The 21429-nt window shown below is 39.5% G+C and overlaps 1 protein-coding gene across 1 annotated transcript in view; it reads left to right on the top strand.

Moving 5' to 3' along the window:
- The first annotated feature begins 264 nt into the window (after positions 1 to 264).
- Positions 265 to 21429, top strand: part of LOC108231037 (potassium/sodium hyperpolarization-activated cyclic nucleotide-gated channel 1) — a 70929-nt gene continuing 49764 nt past the window's right edge. The window contains exons 1-2 of the mRNA XM_017407846.2: positions 265 to 620; positions 5392 to 5815. Of these exons, the coding sequence (XP_017263335.1) occupies positions 265 to 620; positions 5392 to 5815 (780 nt within the window). The remainder of the gene's footprint in view (positions 621 to 5391; positions 5816 to 21429) is intronic.

Below are 21429 nucleotides of genomic sequence, written 5' to 3' on the forward strand. Positions count from 1 at the left end.
GCACGCGCCGCGCACGGCACAAAGCCGGGGCCGTCGGTAGATGGCGGTAACCCAAGAAAAGCCGATCCAGCGGGCTCCCTCCCGTGCACTCCGGCTCAGCTCGCAGCACTCGCGCTGAAGACGCGGAGGAGCTGAACAGTTTGAAGGACGTCAAAACAGAGAAGAGCCGAGCTCGCGCCGGGGTCCTCTCTCCAGCTCAACGCGCAGCTCTCGCGAGCAGGAGGCGCACGCACGCACACACACACTCACAGAGAACCGAACACCATGGAAGACAAATCCAACTCGTTCTCCAGCAACAAGGAGGAGAAGGCGGACGGGAATAATGTTTTCCAGAGGCAAGACTCGATCCAGAAAAACAACACGGGGAGCCAGAACACGAAGGAGCACGGCAACTCCGTGGGCTTCAAGGGGGAGCGGGAAGAGGCCATGGTCGGCTTTGACGACCTGGACGGGGCGTCCAGGCAGTACGGCTTCATGCAGAGGCAGTTCGGGGCGATGATGCAGCCCGGAGTCAATAAGTTCTCCTTGCGCATGTTCGGCAGTCAGAAAGCCGTGGAGAAGGAGCAAGAACGGGTCCAGACGGCCGGGTACTGGATTATTCACCCATATAGCGATTTTAGGTAAGGGCTGGTACAGACACCTGCTCACCCTCAATCTCCCTCCCCTCTTTTCATCCCCATCACCCGAGGGGTCTGTGAGCTATAGCCGACACTTTCACACACACACACACACACACACACACACACACACACACACACACACTGCCTGCTCCTAAGCGCATTCAGTAATCTACCTCTATTTATCCGGCTTCCGCTGGTCCAGACGCTTCCTCTTTTCCAACACTGTCTCATTGCGGCATTTTAAAATCAGCAGGCTATTAGGGGGGGGAGGAAAAAAAGAGACACGTTCAGGGCTATAGGATGCATTGGGGAGAGGGGTGGTGGTGGGGGGGGGATGCCCTTGGAAAAAGAATGGTGAATGTCATCCCAAAAACAGCACACGGGCAGTGTCAGTCTTTGCGACACATTCTCCCTGCCTGGGCACAACGTGACAATGCCACTGCACCACCTCGGTTGTAAACATTTCATTGTAGGCGGTGGTAGCCTATAGGATGAAGGGCCTGCCTGACTGGAAAAAAAAAAGAAAAAAAATGTACAGAATGCGGTAAAATTATAAAAGGGGAGGGGGGGGGGGGATGGGGGGTGTCAGATGTGCAAGTGATAGCCGAATCAATTTATAGACTTTTAATTACTTGATATGTCAGAGATGGGTTTTAAATTGTGGGAATGTGATGGAATGCTGCACAAGAAGCACGCCATACTTCTTATTTCCTTGGTTGAAAGAGTATCATAATTATTGAGATCGATCCTGTCAGATATGGGGAGGCCTCTTGGCCCCAGACAGTGAACTACAGTTCTAAAACTGCCCAGACTGTTTAGACCCCCCTCCCCTCGGCCCCAAATTTGCTTAATATTTGCAGCGCAGTGTGTTGAAATGCTGAGATGGCGTGCAAGTAGAACTGGATCCTCACAAGATGCATGTTTACAGTTCACTACTTGACCAGTCAGACATCTTATCCGGCCCTGTTCTTTTCACAGTTTGGCTCAGGGTCGATGCTCTTTTATGCTGGAGCTGTCCATGGTCCTGATCTCAGAGCAGGTCTTTGAACACAGCACTGCCCTTCAGAGCTGCTAGTTCTCAGGCACGGACCAAGGAACACTGAGCCTTTCAGTGGCCTCCATGACTGTGTCGCCTTATTGATTGATAGATAAGTTTATATTGATTACAGCGCAACAGTCTGGTACCATGCAGATGATAGTTCTAAACTTTACAGAGCACCGGCATTTACCCTTCCTCCTCCTCCTCCCAGCATTAACTTGGTTAGAATGAAGCTAACCAAGTAATCCTGCGCTCGAACACACAGACAGAGTCATATGCACATGTGCACACACAGATGTACAACCATGGTGGGCAAGGATTAGCGCAACAGTCAATGAGCTTAGTAGACTCTAAAAACAATTACGTAAGAAGATTGACCCCTTCTAAAGATGGCTAAAGAGTATGACCTGAACAATGAAATGAAATTCATACCTCTTCCTTTTTTTTAGAAACTAAGCTGCATTAATCAGGCTGCATTTGAATTTTGTCAGGGAGGTGGATTTTAGCTGCAGTAAAACAGCAAAAAAAAAAAAAAACCTTAATAGGAGCATATGTGTATCTGCTCAAGCAGACTGACCCTTTTATTTCTGCACTATCAGAAGAGGGTTTTTCTAACTCAGGCTGGTAAAGGCTCCTCCTTTAAGTTATCATCCTGTGACATTTTCCGAAGAATGATTTGTCAGAAGTTCTTTTCTTTTAGCTGATATAAAGACAGAAAATGCTGTGCTTAGGGATTACCTCCTGTCTTGAAAGCGGTGGGGGTTGGTGAATGTATTCCAGCTCTTTGAGCTACCTCTCATATTTGATAAATAATCATTTCAAACGATCAGAAAACTGCTAACTTTGGTGCATCATAACAGGACCTTGCATGACCAAAAAAGAAAAACGTTTTACGTAATGCGGCGCATGAATGATGCCACTACTCACACAGGTTTTATCCTGCTTCATGGGAGTGTTTGAAACTCAATATCTAGTATTCTTTGTACACAGTGGCTGTTTAAATATTAATAGCAGGTTAGTAATATTTATTATTCATAGTTTTTTTAGACAGGCTTCATGCATGACCACAAACACCCGTGGTTATGCTGTTGTTCTGTCGGACTCTTTGACATGTTTTAAATCAGTCTGTTTTAAAGAGGCAGCCTACCAATCCATTTCAAGACATTTCAAAATTGTTAAAACACTATTTCTTTTAACATAAGAAGTCCTTTTTTTTGGATATAAGCTGGGGCTGCATTACTCCTTTACTAAAAACAAACCTCATTACAGATTAAACAATAGTGGCCCGCTTACATTATGTGAATCAATACATGAAGACAGCATATATTATTTGATAAGCAATCTTTATTTGAGCATCAGACCGTATTTTGCTGTCTGTGTACACCACCACCACCGTGTGACCTCTTGTGCTGCTGTACCTGTTACACTGCAGACTGGATTGGGCCGTTCTCTGCTGAGTAAGATCATGTGGGGTTTCCTCTGTTGCTTGGCAGGATTGGTCTGGCACTGATTATGATGGATCGCTTGTTGTAAAGAGGAAATCTACAGGAGGAAAAAAAAAAGTGCTGGCTTGATTTGAAGCAGGATTAGCTCCACGAGTGTTTCCTCTGCCTCAGATTGATAGTTGGAGGTGCGCGTCTTTCAGCTCTGGTTTTAGGAGACACATTTTCTCTCAATTTTTTTTTTTTTTTCAAGATAGGTGCTCATTTGATCTACATTCGTAAAGGCTGCAGTCATTTGACAGAAGATGAAGGAATGTTGTCTCTGCAGTGTTACTGCAGACACTACGATGACTAATCAGAGTCTCCCACCTGAATCGATGACAGCAGTTACTTGTTTTGTGTTCAGGCTGAGTTTACAATGTAAAGCTGGAATTGAAAACTGTCTGACTGCATAGCCGGTGCAGCACAGGAGCAACAGCAGTGAAAGGGAAGGAAACGCCATGTCCACTGCTTGATGCATTAAACCTGAAGGACACAAACTAAGGACTGAATGTGCTGCTAGTCTTAGGGGTGCAGTTGTTTGAACTCCGCTTTGCTACCGGTTCAGCTGGGGCTGGATGCATTCTGAGAACTGGAGCATTTAAATAAGAGCTTAATGCAATGATGTATGAAGAGAATGTCGTTTTTAATTCAGGAGGCAAAAAACTGTTTTTGTCATCCTCTAAATAGATGTGTTAGAGGTCATCCACAGCAAGAATACCAGCTAAGTCACCTCATGAAAAAAATAAGTAAAACATTTGATGTCAGTGAACTTTTATTTTTTATAGAGTTCTTTCCTTGACATTAATATGAGTGGAAAACATCTAACCTTTCTTTGACTGAAAACTTAACCTTTTAAACTGTTGTGTTTTGTTCGTATTCTATTTCCTTCTAAGAAGACTCAGCTTTCACCACAAGCACAGGATATCTCAATCCCCATGATTTCATCTTTATCATGCTTCTCAATCCCCTCCAGAGATGAAATATTCTCTTTTTTGTGTGTCTCGGGGAACAGAAAAGATGAGTCAAAGTGGATGACTTCATTGCAGCTTCTTATTAGACATTTCAAATTAAAAAAATAAACAAAAAAACAAGAGGAATAACTCATGCCACTCACACACGCACGCTGATACGTGCTCTGTATCCTAACTGTTCAGCTGAGCAGCTGACATTTAAGCAACCAAAAAGTTAATTCTGAATGTAAATTTTAAGTTTTAGGATTGAAAAAACATGTGTAATGTCATTAGCTTAAATAAGTATCTTGAAATAATGTACTTCCGAGATGAGTGTTAGACTAAAAAAATTAAACCTCAAGTGCATCACGTACGATTCTTAAACATCCACTTTGAGGTAATGGTGTAAAAATACCTTCATTGCGTTTTATTAGCCACCTAGAAGACCACTCTTTAGCTGAAGTGAGGACAATTATCGGACACATGATCTGTGGATATTTATAAAGCCGAGGCCTTGGTTTAATTTGTTCACACAGATCCATTACTGAGTGGCCAGTTTTCCAGCCAGACAGGCAGCCTGCCAAGCAGCCAGCAAGTGCATTTCCACCTTCGATGGATGGCCGGCAAGTAGGAGCAAACAGGCAGCAAGGATGGCATCAGTAGAGGGATTTTAGGATGAGATAGGATTCCTGAAAGCATCTATTTTCATTTGTGGTTGCTTGACCATTATTGGGGCCCGGGACGCTTGGCGAATAGAGCGCGGAACTGATGAATCACTCCTGCCTTTTTTTTTTTTCGTGGCGCAGCAGAGGGCAGGGACATTAACGCAGCAGTGAAGGATGAGAGGGTCTCAGTCTAGAGGGCCCTGAAAACATGCAGTAAGTGGTGGCAGTAGATAACACGGTGTCCTTGAATCATAGTTAACTTTCATCCCAAGAGATTTTGTAATAACTCAGGTATGTGCGCTCGTGTTTCCACCCTCTGTTCGCTTCCACGTAAAAGCTTCTGCACATCCATCTTCAGATATTCTCTGCTGATTATTCTCAGTTGACAAGATGCATTAAGTTGGGGTTTGTGTGATTGTCGGTAAAGTGGTCTAACAATTATTGGAAAAGTCATCATGAAAATTGATGCAGACATTTATTTGTCCCAGCAGAAAGAACTGTAATAACTTTAGTCCTTGTCTAGAGTTAAACTTGTTTAACTTAAGCCATTTTTCCTCCTCTTTGACTGACAGTTTAAATAGCTGAGGCGTTTGTCTCCCTTGCTATACTAATCTGCCTGTGTTTGTTCTGCAGGTTCTACTGGGACTTGATAATGCTCATCATGATGATGGGGAATCTAATCATCATTCCTGTGGGAATAACCTTCTTCTCAGAGCAGACTACCACCACCTGGCTGGTCTTCAACGTTGCCTCGGACACCATCTTCTTGGTGGACCTGGTCATGAACTTTAGGACGGGGATTGTCAACGAGGAAAGCTCCGAGATCATCCTCGATCCCAAGGTCATCAAGATGAATTACCTGAAGAGCTGGTTTGTTGTGGACTTTCTGTCCTCCATTCCAGTGGATTATATCTTTTTAATAGTGGAGAAAGGCTTTGACTCAGAGGTATATAAAACAGCACGAGCGCTGCGCATCGTCCGCTTTACCAAGATCCTCAGTCTTCTGCGTCTGCTAAGATTATCCCGGCTCATCAGATACATACATCAGTGGGAGGAGGTGTGTATGTTGCTGTTTTTGACAAGAAAGTGCTATAATCCTGAAAATGGCAAAAAAAAGAAGGTTTTGAATGAATATTATGCACCTATTTTGCTGATATTTGTTGGGCTTTTTGTTTTCCCCAGAAGCATTGTCACAACTTTGAAGGGTTTTTGATTAAGGATAAATTAACAATTTTAAATTTTAATAGGTGGTTTTGATCACTAATGTAAAGGATTATCACCTTATAGTAGCAGTACACTCAAAGAAACAACAAAGACACATGTTTGATTGAATTACAGCAAATATTAACAACTATAGGTTTACCAAATAGTTTATTCTTGTTAGTTGTATGTACATTTACCAATTTTCCACACAATTTTATCAATTCCTTCAGATTTATGAATTCATATTAAAGGTTTTATGCCTTTTGACAAACCAAGAGTAATACATTATTACCTCAGGCTGACTCTCTGGCCTTCCTGACTATTTATCTAAGCTCCAGTGTGCTCTATCTTGTGGTAATGATTTGATTAGGCTGACTGAAAGATAGCGCTGCTCCATATCATGACAAAAGCATTCCAGCCAACAGATGTGTTTCAAGCTATTGTAAAAGCACCTAAATTACTGTCTGACCAGAAAGGCTGTTTGGTTAGGATATAAAAAGCGAAACGTAATAATGCGTATATTTTTAGCCCCTCTGATGCCAAATATCCTTGGAGGTATTGTGTCTGTTTTATGTTGTGATGCTGGCTGAAGTAAGAACAAACCGACTTCAGATTCTTTTGAGTCTATCTGTGAACATCAGATACATAAAAAAGCATCAGGAATGCAAAAAGAGTTATTTCTGTTTATGTTTACATATCACACACCGTCTCAACTTTTCTGAGCCGTTAAAGTTGTAGTTTGGATCCTTTAAAGTTGGGTTTGTGGAAAGTGTACGGACAAATAATATTGTTTTAGTTGTTCTGAACGACCTCAGATTTGAGAAAAAGAGTTTATTTCTGACTGGACTGACAAGCTAAGGGCTAATTGGAGTGGGGCCAAGACCAAAGTGGACCAAAGTGGACTTCTTTCATCTTAAAACCACTCTAACCTGAAACATTTTATAGAATTCACAAAAAAACATATTTTGACAAGATTTTTCAGGTTATATGGACTCATTGAATATGAAAAATATCACAAGCAAGATACATTTAATCAATAATGTATTTACGATTATTGAAAATGATAATTTGTTGACTTTGGAATCACATGTTCTTTATTGCACTTAAAGAACACTGAATTTCCTTAAATCTACAAATGACCTAGATGCCTTCCTGTTGAACTTTCCTTTGAAATAACTGAAAGTATTTATTCAAATGTAGGCTGCTTTATAAAGTAATAAACACAAATAAATAAAATCAGGAATATGATGCACTTTCAATATATTGTCGGACCCCGTAAAATCTAACACCCACCCTTTTTTATTACGTTAGAACATTTTTTCACCTAAAAAGTGTCTTATCACATAGTGGATTAATGAAATTTCCATAATTAAGTGAGAAATTACCCCAATTTTCATGAATATTGACAAATTTCCACAAAAATACACCAAAAACTCCTTCAGTTCAACATAATGTTCAGTGATTTAGTAAGGCGCTTCAAAAAATCTGCCTGTAAATAATTTATAAATAAATAAATGCAACTTTTTGTAAAGTAGTTAAACAGATGTTTGTTTCACATGAGAGAAAAGAAAGTCCTTCCATTTGTAAAATTAGTGCTTCACAGACGAACTTCAGATTCTTCATTTGAAAGCAGAATACTTGATTCAATGCATGCGGCTTTAATGAATGTTTCTCACTTTATTAGCTGTGAGGAGGCGAACCAAGATGAGAACATGCTCGTAAAGTGGAATATGGCAAAACATGTTTTAAATATTGTTCTTTTTTATGTCGATTTTACTGCTTCTGTGATGGTTTGGAGCAAAAATTGAAACTACAAATTCAATTACTTGCACAGTCCTACTGTCAGCCCCCGCTAGGCTCACTTTCTGCAGGAAGAGCACAATATTTTCACCAGAATTACTCTGCGTCGCAGAACTGACAAAACTGACTGATGTTGGAGTTGTAAGACACTAACAATCTACTTGACTTTGGCTCCAATCCGACTAAACCGCTCATCAGTTTGGTCAGAACTAAACTTCCTTTCTCCAAACTGAGGCCGTTCATACTGCTGTCTATTACAGGCAAGATATTAATTGTTCATAACCTTTCCACAGAACCCCATTCGAAAGAATTTGAACTATTACTTTTAACATTGAAAGTGAGCTGTCAGTTCAGTGACAAGTTCCTATCTTATAAACATTTAACTTTTTCCCAACCAGGACATTATCATCTTTGTATATGTAACAGTATGACAGCTGACTTTAACAGTGTTTGATATTTATTAACTTAGTGTATATTTTGCTATTTTATGTTCGCTTGTCTCTGTAATGTGACATTTAAAAAAGACAAGTTTCATCTGTTTATTATTCAGGGTTTGACAAACACCATATGTAGTAAGAATTCACACACACAATCATTCATTACAGACCATGTTCTGATATTAAGTGAGGTATAATTATATACAGGCCCCGCATGTTGTTATTGTCTTGGTGGGCTCATTAAAAATTCAGATTGGACAGCAGGTTGCAGAGCTGCAAGTGTTGTGTGGCTGGATCAGGTTAGGAGCATGGCTATTTGGTGCCGCAAGGTTAATGAAATTCTGCAGTGAGCTTGCAGACCGGCAGTGCAGTATATAGGGATTTGTCATAGTGCCTGAATGCAACAACAGTGCTTACAGCGCCGCACTACTCTCGGTTCATCTCTGTCATGTCACTCCGTTTTTCTATCCAATTGTCTTTCTGCTCAGCTGTCCCCTTCTTCCCTTCCCTCACTTCCGTGCTGTCATTTCTCATTAGCACCTTGTCTGTCTTTTGGTGTTGCGAAATGTGGTCAAAAAATACAGATTTATTTTTTTTCTGGTGTAGAATTTCAAATAAAGTTATTCCTGCAACCACAGACACGCCGAATAATTAAAGAAAAGCCGATCAGTCACATCTGCAGGATGCGTGAGCAGAAAGAAAAGCGGCTAAGTGGAAAAATTCCAACCTGTCGCAACATATTAGGTGTAGGCATCAGGATTAGAGCGTTAATGGAGGGACAAATGCAGTCCCTGCTATCATAATGGGTTTCAAGCAGTGCACCATCACCACATCAGCTCAGGAATGGACTTAGTTATGCAGGCTTTCTGCAATAAGTCATCCTCCAGCCTCCGAGTGCATCCATCACTCCATCATCTGTCGTGTGCTGGCCGCCTCCTTCTTCACTTTGTCACATCTCTCTCCTCCATCTGCGGAGGAACCGAGCCTGTTGTTTCGTCATCGCAGGCTGGACAGTCAGAGCTGAGCAAATTCTGATTTGTCCCTTTGTCATTTCTGTGTTTGATCTCCCATAAAACCTCACACCAGTCGGCAATGTGCTGTAAAAGACACATACCATATTAATATGTTGGCCATATTTAATGTCTCCTTTTTACACATCTTGCACTTCTTTATTTTTAGCCACAGGCGCGGAGTTTATTTTTACTTTGTGTGATAGATGCTGGACATGCATCTTAAAAATGAGTCTGCAGTCGGCTGCAGGTGTGTTGAAGCTCTTTGCCTTATATTTCTCCGTAAATGTGCATCTTTCCTTTGTTAAGTGTGCTCGTGCTAAAGCAGGAACATCTTACAGACAGAACTGCTGCAAAGTGTATGTTGGGTTTTAAATAAAACAGCTGAGTCGCCACATTTTTATTATTCAGACGAACTGCCTTGACCACCGCCCAACAGAGACGGGTGCACTATTAGCTGGAAAATAATGCATACGCAGTCAAGTATTAATCTGTCAGAAGTGACTGGGTGGTTGACTTGCTGCTACACACTCGCGCTTACTTTATTTTTGTGCTGCCGTTGTTGTTAATGCGCGATTTGTTGCTTGTGTTTGTTCAGTCATTCATCCGTGTGTTTACTCTCACATAATTACTGCAATGTGCAGAGCTATGGGAAATTATAGCATACTGTGTGAAGGTCACGCAGAGCAGCAAATATGGTCTGTGCTCAAACACGACAATTTAAACAATTACCAGCCACTTGGAAGCTGGTGGACTGTTTGCACATCTGAAAGTAACTCTTTATGTGGTGAGCAGAGCAGGTTGGAGCTTTGTCGGCGTCGCCATGTTGTCACTGCACGTGCTTCTTGGTAAGTTGATTATTTGAGCTGTTCTCACAGAAAAAAAACAAATCAGAAGTTTAACAAACGTGCAGATTAAGTAATACTCCAGAACTTTTCTAATTTACTCACTTCATCATGGTGCCCATACCCCTGCACCACACAGCAGACAGATGTTACAGACTGAGGTAAAGCTGCAGCTGGTGAATTGTTTATGTTATGAACACTAATATCGTACCTGTTGTAAACATGTTTTTGTACTAAGAAATAGGAGAATTACAGTTTAATTCTGACCTGACTGATGAGCAACCGGCTTGTTGGAGGGAGGCCTAGACTAATATGGATTGCTGCCATCTTCTCTCAGACTAGCTGTTAGCCTATCAACGTGGTCAGAATTCACCACCATTTCTTCCTACTTAGATTCATAACCTTTCCACAAAACCCTATTAATAAAACCGAAACTATTCCTTTAATTTGTTAAATGCTCATTTGTAAGGGGTCAAATGCAAGCTTTATTGCCTTAGATTTAGGGTTCTGTTTGACACCCGTTTATAAAATAAAGCATACATACAGCTATTCCCTAGCGTTGACACTCCACTTCCTTTAGATTTAAGTCATTTATACAACTTTATTTGATTTCAAAGAGGATTGTGGCCAAAGTACAAACCAACAGTATAGCGTCTAAATTGGCTCCACTCATATAATGAAATTTAGAGCTGACTGCAAAGTATGAAATTATTTAACAAGTTTAGGTTTGCATTACCTTTTAAAACCAAAAACATGATTTTAAAACTGTAAAGTGAAGCATCTAAATGTTTGTCACTCTACACTCACAGCTATAATCGAGTCAGAGTCAAGAAGTGTTAGAGAAGACCAGGTGCAGGTTAAAATATCCACATTTTATGCAGATACAGCAGTTCTGCAGTCATTTTTATTTCTAATGCAGGACAAAAATACTTTTTTGTCTTTAAACTATCATTATGGAACAGTTGTCATTAAAACACACCTTCTTTTGCTTGAGCTGCTCTGATCTTTTATGACCTTTTTATCAACATATTTTTTTATTTTCTATGTACCATCCACCCTCCCGTTATGTCCTGTTGTGTCATTACAACATTTTTAAAATAGGGGAAATGACTTCCTGACTCATCCAGTCACACGCTTTTCATTTATGTCAGTGACTGCAGTTATTTGCGTCCGTAAACGTCACCACTGTCTAAGTGTGAGACTAAATTACTGAATGTACCATTGAAGATAATTACAACAACATATTCACAACTGGACAAATATGCATCAAGAAATGGTACTTTAGGCAATTATTGTGGAGATTTATTTATTTTCATAAGAAAAAACTAAAATCTGGCAAATAAAAGTAAATAAATGTGCCTTTAAAATCTAAAAGTATGAGGAAATACTGTTTTCCAGGTACTCCAGCTCTTTTCCACAGTCCAAAACCATGCATCTTAAGTTACCTTTTGATTTGAAATTGAAATATAAGTGTGGGTTTTCTTGTATTTTTTATTTTTTTGTAGGGAAGTAAGGTGCATTTTTGCTGCTAGGTATAGAACTACATTGTCAAAAGTACTGACAATAAAAAGTATTAGCTTGTAAGGTACAATGCAGTTCAAGGGTACAGCTAAATAAAGGTTGTGCAGCTTTTGGAAGCGTTCCTGCATCTTGATTTTCTGGTCTGTGTGTTGACCCACATTTTCGCCCTTTTATCCTTAATTTCACCAGCATTTTTTTTCCTTTCCAGAACTTTTTTGCCTTCGGTTCCTATTTATTTCCAACCCGACAGCATGTATGTTTCTCTTATTATTTTATGCCCTCAGACACAGAACTAATTATCCCAACGACCTTAGAGTCATTGCCACCGATTTTTATTTTCCTTTCTAAGTTATGCTTTTACCATTTCTGATTTAGCTTTATTGTTCTTTATATAAAAGGAAAAAAAATGCACACGCACACTGAAGGGATAACATTTTTAAACTGCTGTGGAAAATCCCCAAGGCTCCCAGTGCCACATCTGGCTCATCATGGCCACCAGGCCTCCTGCCAGCATCTGGCTCGTGTCGCAGGGCTCAGGTTGGGCTTGTGGCAGGACAGCCGCCCTCAGGGGGGGCTTTACTCAGTCTGAGGCTTCAGGCTGAATTTGTCTGCCTTTGCATTGCAGGTTCAAACGTGAAATAACAACACCAAATCTTATACACTCATAAAACTGCATTTTGTATTTTGATTAGATAAATTTGTAAATGTTATCCTAAAGCAAATGAACCTTGTTCAGTGTTGATCACGAGAGAATTGAGAGCCACAGATAAGACATATGTTCTGATGTTACTGTGATGCTTAATTAAATGTTTTTTTTAAACATGACAATAACTGCCTGCAGGCTAATTTAGTACAGCTGGATAACTTCAGAGAATTTTTTTTTTTTTAACACTATACTCTGTAAACGCCATTGCTTTAATGATAAAATCAACAAGGGAAGCTTTGTTTATTCAGCACATTTTCAAAACCAGAATAAGTTGTTGCAGTGAGAGTCTGATCAAAATGAGACGAGTCCATGAAGTAGATCTGGTAACTGAGTAAAACAAAATGTCAAATCAATAACCATTATCAAATGATACTCCAAAGGACTCATCTTATAGACAATTAACTTAGATCTTTACCAACTGAATGGACTGCTGTAATATACTGTAACTTTGTCTAAACCAAATACTAAATTGCAGTGAATATACAGTCCTTATGTCTTTTGATAGATGTTATTATACAAACATTTGCGTCAGAGCATTTCTCGAACAAGTAGACCGTCTGCTGCAGGTAACAGACAAACGTTCAGCAACCGATCTGTTTCATCGGAGTCTGTCGGCACAGATCTGTTGTCCAAAACTCAGGTGCTGGACTCCTAATTCGGTAAATTGATCCGAAAAGGGGAAATTGTGAGGCAGCTGACTGGGGTATCAAATTCATTTTATAGGAGTGAAGGAGGAGAATAAGACTACCTAAAAAAAAACAAGCCACTGTCCTCCAAATAACCTAATGTGTTGAGTGACAGTCTGACAGCTGAACTTTTACTTTTCTTCGTTATTATAGACACATTTTACCAACAGACTGACAGTCGGGGTCTCACCATATTTTCCCTGTTTAGGAAAATCTCCTAACACTCTAAGTTTTTCTCACAACTTTGCTAAAAATAAGCTAGATCAATTTGGAACTTAGTAACAATTTGGAATAACATACTGTATGAAAAATAAACCAATTTATTTGTTGGAAGGAGACGTTTAAAGTTAAATTTGCTCATTCTCTTTGCATAGTGCCTTGCAGTAACTTCCGTTATAAATTGAAGTAAAATAACCTCATATAGAATAATTTAATTACAACAGAAAGTCCTTTAAAACACCTGACCAGGTGATGGTATAAGTTAATAATAGCATTTTATGATAAACGCCGATGTTAAAATTGAAAATGTGTTCAAAGATGAGGGGCCTGAAGTAAAACATCTAACACATTTGTTTTTAATTGTGGATATTTCCTCTGAATTTGAGGTTGACAGGCCAACACACAAGTAGGAGATATGAAAACTGATCATTTGATCATGCTTTTCACAAGATTTCAGAGGACACAGAGGTCAGAACCCATTGATTTAATCTGTATATATTGCTCCTTAAATATAGTTTTATTAGTTTTAAATAATTAGTGTTTAAAGTTTTCTTTAAAAGTAGATTACTGTCCAACCACTGGTCAGTTAAGCAGCCTTTTCAGATCTACTTTAAATTGAGCTGTGGCTCTTAATGAAACTAAAGTGCAGTGTATCCCATATAAAAAATGAAAAAGGTCATTATGGCGAAGCAATCGGCGTCTCATTAACAGATAGTTTGGAGCCAAATCAGATTGGTGAGCGTTACAGTGTCCCGCGGCCGTGGTTCACTTGTCTCAGGAAAGACTAAACCAGGTGCTGGGAGCCACGAGGACATCGTCCCAGAATCAGACGAGGACACAGGTGCATAACCACACACACAGACACACAAGATGTGCTGACTCATGACATACTGAATCATGTGTTAGATTAAAGGAGAGAAGAAAGCGAGGCAACAAAGGAAGGGAGCAGTGTGTGTTTCTTTTTATCTGTGTGTCATACAGCAATGCCCGCAGCACGAGTGCCTTATATATTTCAGAGACCCTTCTTTGGGCTGTTATTACAGCATATAAGATCAAGTTGGGTTTGTTTCTTCTTTGTTTACCTCAGCACATGCAAATAATTGTTTCTCCTTTTCCTCAGTCGGGGATGTATATCAGTGACACCAGCACTATCTCAGACTGGAATATACAGCGCAGATATCCAATCTGTTTCTCACAGAGAACAGCAAATGGCATTTATAGGAGGATAATTAAAAGGTTCTCATTACCATGTTCTATCAAATGGCATTTAGTTGTCGGACACACAAACAGACGTGGGCAGCAGGAGTGTGCGTGGCTGTAGGACTCCTGTGTGGAGCAGAGCCGTTGGCGCATGACTGCGTGCAACTGCTTCCTGTTATGTGCTGTGATGTGATGCGCTTTGAGAGGCCGAGGATTGTTGTCATGTCTGCTTGTGCGTGCGTCAGCCTGTGGCCTCGAAGCGACACGTAGCAGCTTGATCACACAACTAAATGTTTTTGTTCCAACTCAATGGGTAATATCGATCCACAATTGAAAGCTTTTCCGTCGCAAACACAGGTTATGAAACTCATGTTACAGTGAATGAAACAGGTAAATAAAAACGTGTAAGCAAATCACATCGGCTCATAAATGAGATCGTCTTTGTGAGTTTTTCGAAATGTATTACACAGAGATCCCCTATAATTTACTGACTCGGCTGCTCTAAACTGAGTGCCCCGAATGTCCCAACTTTAGAGAAAGTGTGTTTTATCTTAGAAAAACACCCGTATAATTAAGGCATCACAAGTAGTTTCTTCCTAATGAGTCAGAAAATCAATAGCCTTTGTTTTTCTGTGCTCCTGACGGTCTGGTTTTACTTAATGCTCTGAACAATGCTGAGGTACAAAAAGACTTTTGGAGACACCTGTGTTGTTATTGCCTGCTTCCCAAAGAGAAAGGCAGAGAAATAATATTTATGCCCGTGTCTGTCTGTTACCAAAATATCTTGTGAATCACTGAACACATTTTAATGAAACTTGCAGAAAGTAATCACCAGAAATAACTTATTAACTTTTAAGCCAACCTGATTCAAGATAGTAGCCTCCGCCAAGTGACTTTAAAAAAACACATCAATGGCTATAATTCATTCAATTTTACAGATACTGATTTAAAAGTTGTTGTGGTAGCTTACAGTCATTCACAACGCATACTCTGAGCATGACATCTGTGGCATTTCATGAGATTGTGCATAACGTTGTTTCAAGGTTGACCCAAAACAGCTACAGTTCTGCTGTTTCTCACCATAAGATGATCTTGGTCTAAAGCCTTGGCATGAAAGGGGGCGGGTGATATGCAAGCCTTCAAGGAATGCTGGGCTTTTAATTCATTGTAGAGATGAAGCCTGGAGGCAGCTTGTGCGTAATGAGGGAGGTAGAAAAATGAAAGGTGAAGTTATAACTGTGGTTGATTAATTGCACCGTCACATGATGGTGAATAAAGAGGGAAAGTTATGCAGGTCTGAGTGAAAGTCCAACCCATCCTCTGAAAAGGTTCAAATATTACAGCTGTAAATGTCCAGTGCATTATGGCGTCTCTAGTGTGCACTGGAATGCAATAACATCAGAGACAAGGGAGAAATCAGACCCCTTTTGTGATTTCCTGCTGGAGCATTTTGCTCTGGTAGAAGCATTTGATGCTTCGGCTTTTATTCGAGTGACTTTTTTTTTTTATTCACTTTACGTCTCTATGGAATGTGTTGCACTTTCTATTTCTCCCTGTGAATCTGCATTACTATGGTTTCATGGGTTAGAATAGATTGCAGATTCTCCAGACATGTGGAGTTTGTAAGTTGTGTCGCTGCTCAAATCCCATCTGAAAAGACAACTTAAAAACAAGTTATAGTACATGGCAGATGGATATAAAAGGTTTAAATATTTGTAAAAAATATATTTTTTTTAGTGCAGAGCTAATCAGCTAGTGAAGTGAGAATGTAAAATGTAAAGATGTTCCACTTTACATCTTCTAAATATGGGACTATTTCATCTGTAAAAACCTTACACAAATTTCACTAAATGCTATAAGACTTTACTCTTATATCTACTTTTTTAAACTTATGTGTGTAAAGAAAAATATGTCCATGAACATGCATCAACAGATGATGTTTTGTGATACTTCTGCACAGTGTTGGCTCACTTGCACTTCACATTATAATTAATATATAGGCTTTGACTAAATTAAATGCATATTTAATAGAACCTGCAGCCCTACCAGTAACATGAAATTGGTCTAAAATATTAGTTTAGGAAATGAAATAAAAAATGGGAAGGAATTTAAATTATTTAAAGATAAACTATAAGTTGATTTTCCATAACATAATAAATGATAGAGGCATTTCATCACTAAAGCATGCATTTAGTAGAAGGACGTTTCTTTTTGAAAGACTTTGGTCACAAAATGGAAATTCAATATTTCATCCTCTTTGCATTTTAAATGACTGTTTGGGCTCCACATTGTTTGTGCATGCTTTGTTGCTTTCGCTTAGGCAAGTCCTATAACAGCAGCCCTTCTTTTTACAGAAAAAAAATAACAGTAATTAGCGTTCTCACTGCAAATTTTACTTTCAGAAAAAGCGTGTAAATTCCTTACTTCACCTCCAGATCACTGCACTCACTGTAAGATGATTGATGTAAAAGAATTTGGCACTTTGGAGGTCCTGGTATGAACAGATTTATTATCTTCCCCCTGAACATGCCCCTGCAAAGCATGGCCGCACGGCTTGTTAGAGGCGAAGCAGGCCTTTCTTGTCTTGTGTGTGGGAGTTGAAGCCTGCAGGCAGATAAAGAGCTCCGTCACGTGTCTCTATGTGTGACAATTTGACTGTCACACATTTGACTTTTTTTTATAAGAGGGGGAGACTTCACTCTACAATGAGAGTTCCTGTCATGTAAAATAAATTAATGAAAGTATATTTTAACAGTTTTGATATTTTGACAATTGTACAACTAATGCTACAAACCAAAACTGTATATGTTTTTATCCTTCTACCTCGTATTTTACTGTTAATTTCTTTCAATACACAAATGAATTTGTGTCCAAACCCTCTGCACGAGCAAGCAGAGCACTACACAGAAACCAACTGACTTCATCCTTCCAATTTTGTCAAGGGAAGAAAAACGAAGGACGCTGCTCTTCCCCTCTCGAGCTGTCTGCATTCGTGTCCTCTCTGTTTTAAGACCCGGCTCTCTGACGATGAGCGTAATGCGCCGTGAATTCTGCTCTTGCTCAGCTCGCTGAGGGAAGCTCACGCTTGGCCCAGGGGAAGGAAAATCCCCGACTCCACAGCCTGAAAGAACAAGTTCTTCTCCTTGTTCCACGCTGATTATCTCATTTTTCTTTGCCAAGCGGCTCAGTGCTCCTTCTGCTGCTAGTCACTCGCGTTAACTGCAATAGAGAGTGCTAATTGCTCGACCGTATGCCTAAGAGTGCAGAGTCAAAGGTCATATCAGCGATGGTAAGGCAGAGGAAGATTCATTTCTTTTAAAAAGTGTGGTTTGAGGTTTCAGTCGCTTCAAAGATCGGTGCTCAATTTGTATTTCTACACAAGTACCACAACATTTTGCAGTAATGTCGGTGCACCACTTACTATCGGCTTAAAACTAAAAAGATAAAATAATGAATGTGTGCCAGCATCATTCTCACTGTGTCAAATACTGAATAAAATCATCTACAGAGCGTCTCTGAGATCTCTCTCCAGAAATAGAACAGGAGGAGGAAGATGGAGATCAGAAAGCACAGATGTGAGATAAAAATAGGCCACAGATGGAACACTGAATCAAAAAAAAAGTACACAAATAAATAAATATATACTGTGGTTTATCAGACACTTCATCTTATTTCATAAAACTGTTTGAAAAGTTTGGGAGGTGCGGCATTTTATATTTTGTATTACAACACTATTTAATGAATAAAATTTGTAAAAAAGAAGAATAAATAAATAAATGTCATTTTTTTAAAGTAAAAACTTCCTTATTGTGTTTAGAAGGACAGTCTTTATGAAGGCCTGCTAATGTCCAATCCTACAAATGTATCTCTGGCTCCATGGATTTAGACAAAAATAAAACCTGTGCAGCTTTTTTTATCAATCTTCCTAAAAAGCATTTGATACTGTAGCTTATCTTCTACTAGTAAAATAGAGAGGGGAAAAAAAAGATTTGCAATATGGCACTTAATGATAATGCTTATAATCAGGGTTTAAACTGGGTTCTCTGCGACTCAGCTCTGTCACACAGTACGCTTAAGTTCATATCTCGTCGTCAGTGATAACCCTTTTTTTCTTCAGGATTAAAAGCATAAAACACGAATCATTTAACACATAATACTGAATCTCAGCCCCTCACTATCGGCTCTGCCAGTTTTCAACCCTGTATGAAAGATTTTAGTCTTTGTAGGATGAATGTGGTCATTTCTCTCGTTGAAGTGTGCATTATTCAACCAGTTGTTCTATAGCTGATAGATATTATTGGTTAATAAGACAACAACAGCAAGTGGTAAAGGAGAACCATAAGACAGAAAAAAGAAATCAAAACAAAACCATATCCACAGCTCTGCACAACTCCGCATAATCCCTTTTCTCCATCCATGGAAGCCCAGACAGGAAGCTCTGTACGTGAAAGCCAAACAGGCAGATGAGTGATTATTTGCAAAGATTGCATTTGTTTGATTTTGTTTTATTCTTACAGATGAAAAATTAAGATAACTTACATTCGATCAAGTCGACAGCTGCAATCTTGTTGTCTGAGAATCAATAAAAAGTTGAGCTGAGATGCTTGTCTGCCTTTACCAGCAGCTGCTGCCGGTTTAGGTCATTTTGGATCATTATGTTACTGTGCGCTCCTTCGCTGGGGGTACCTTTATTCATCACTCTGTCCGTCTCACTCTCTTTGTCTCCGACTGTCGCTGTCCGTCCGTCTCTCAGCTCAGCTCTTGATTTGATCTTAGATTCAAACAGACGTGTCTGCAGAGTGAAGACAGTTAGACAGACAGGGAGGCAGAAAGGTAGTGACACTGAAAGGAAGTAATTGTGGAAAACAGGGTGGATAGTTTGTCTGCAGAGGAGGCCTAATCTTAGCCACCGAAGGTTAATGATATACAAATATGTGACCCGTGCTGGCAAAATGAGTCAGAATGACCACAGGCAAACGAGGGGAGAATATTGATTTTTGCCGTAATTCAGATTTGCATAAAAATTAGTCCATAAACACACAATCTAGCAAGCCCAGTAACTAAAATAGCATATAATCTTCCTAATCTACCTTTAAAGTGAAGTTGTGAAGCCTAAGCACTACCCTTTTAAAACATAGGGCTGGAATTCCTGATTTCATCAATCCAGACCAATAAACATTGAGTCTAATTAACAGAACTAGCTTGTTGCCAGGCCAGGTGACAGATTGCCAAATTTCAGCGAACTACGTATCATTTTGAAGCTTTTGAGATGAATAATTTGAAAATATTAATATCTCAGTATTGAAACATTCCTCATTGGGACTCATTTTGCCACCATAGGTCACATATAGTAATCACACAGAATAAATAAAGTGTTATGAATGATGGATTTTGTTTGTTCATTTCGTTCTGCTTTGTGTTTTGGGGGTTCAGTATGAGGGTTTCTTGAGACCACATTGGTTTTTCTGTTATAGTGTTTTTCCATATTTGTTTTCTTGGTCTTTTCGGTTTATTTATTTTTGTTGTTGTTGTTCTTTTATAAGTCAGTCTTGCTTTTAGATTTCCAAAACTGTCCTGTGTCATTCATTACATCCATCACAAAATGGCCAAAATGGCTGTCATAGCTAATCAACCGAAGAATACTATATTTACACGGTACTGTAAATGGCTTTAACTCTGTTATGCTGAGAGGTGTGGTGTGGAAGAAACGCCATCAGTCAGTCTTGGCTGTACAGCAAACGAAGCAGGTTTATTCATCCTCACATATCACAGCAGAGTTCAAAATGGCCGCCCTCTCATCAGTCACCCCTGATTCATCTAGCAGTTATATATACAGGTTAGACCCCGCCTTCTCAATTCAATTCAGCCAATCACCTCAGCCTTCCAGAGAGGGAAAAAAAGGAAACAGTTAACTTTCACAAACATAATGTAAACAATTATTTTTCAATGATAACATTTTAAGCAAACATCTTATGTGTGCAAATACAGCAGCTTACAAACTGTTGTTATTTTTGTTACTTTGAGTTCTAACCAATCAAACCCCAGGTCTTATCACTGCACTTCCTATAAAAGAGCTGGTTTGAGGCGGGCCTGCTCTTTAACAGGGACCCAAGATGGCTGCCACAAAGACAACAAGGTAAAACATTTCATACTCACTCAGCATACTGACACACAGAATGCTCACATCCACACACTCAAGAACCAGAAAGGAAAAGCTAAAGAAAAACTTAGTGCTTTGTAACAAACTTGATAAGCCCTAGTTTTATTGTCTTATTATATTCTCCATGTGTTTCTGTTTTTGCTTCAGAATCATTTTCAGGCCTGACCCTCCTATTTTGGATTTATGTTTTATGGTTTTGTTTCTTTTGGAGAACAATTTGTTAATTATAAATGTTTTTTTTTTTATTTCCTACCTCCCTAATACTCAGGCTGCATTTAGGTCCTCATCAACAGACAGATGCAACTTAAATGGGTTATATAATAAATTTATAAACAGAAGTTACAAATATGTTGTTATTTTACTTTACAGGCAATGCTCTAAACCATCCAGCTTCATCTCCTGACCCTGACATATAGACATTAAAATGTCAAATCACCCAACAAAATTGAGATGGCTTGCTGTGGATTTTCAATTCACATTCCGTTTTGCCGCAGCGTTTTTTTTTTCCTTGAAGTTCATTACCTCCCTCCAGAGTTGTGTGTAGAAAAAAACAGACATTAACATCAGCTTTGATCTTTTATCCATCCCCATAGGAAATCCCCCGGTGAAGACAAGTCTCCCTCCTCTAAGTGAGCACAGAGCAGGAAGCAGGCAGAAGACACATAAATCTTTCATGTGTATGGTATATATAATATTAGGGGGGAAATGTTTAGCATTAGGCACGTCAGTGCGTGTGTGTTTGTGTGTGTGGGAGGGGAAGTACCACAGAGGGGTTGAGAGTTTTGGTCACAGTGTTGCCAACTTAACAAATTTATTGCTACATTTAGCTATTTAGCAACCCTCAAGCAGCTCTTTTTCACAAAGCAACTAGCGGCAGATATAGT

This window comes from Kryptolebias marmoratus, linkage group LG14, assembly GCF_001649575.2.
Source record: "Kryptolebias marmoratus isolate JLee-2015 linkage group LG14, ASM164957v2, whole genome shotgun sequence".
Lineage (NCBI taxonomy): Eukaryota > Metazoa > Chordata > Actinopteri > Cyprinodontiformes > Rivulidae > Kryptolebias > Kryptolebias marmoratus.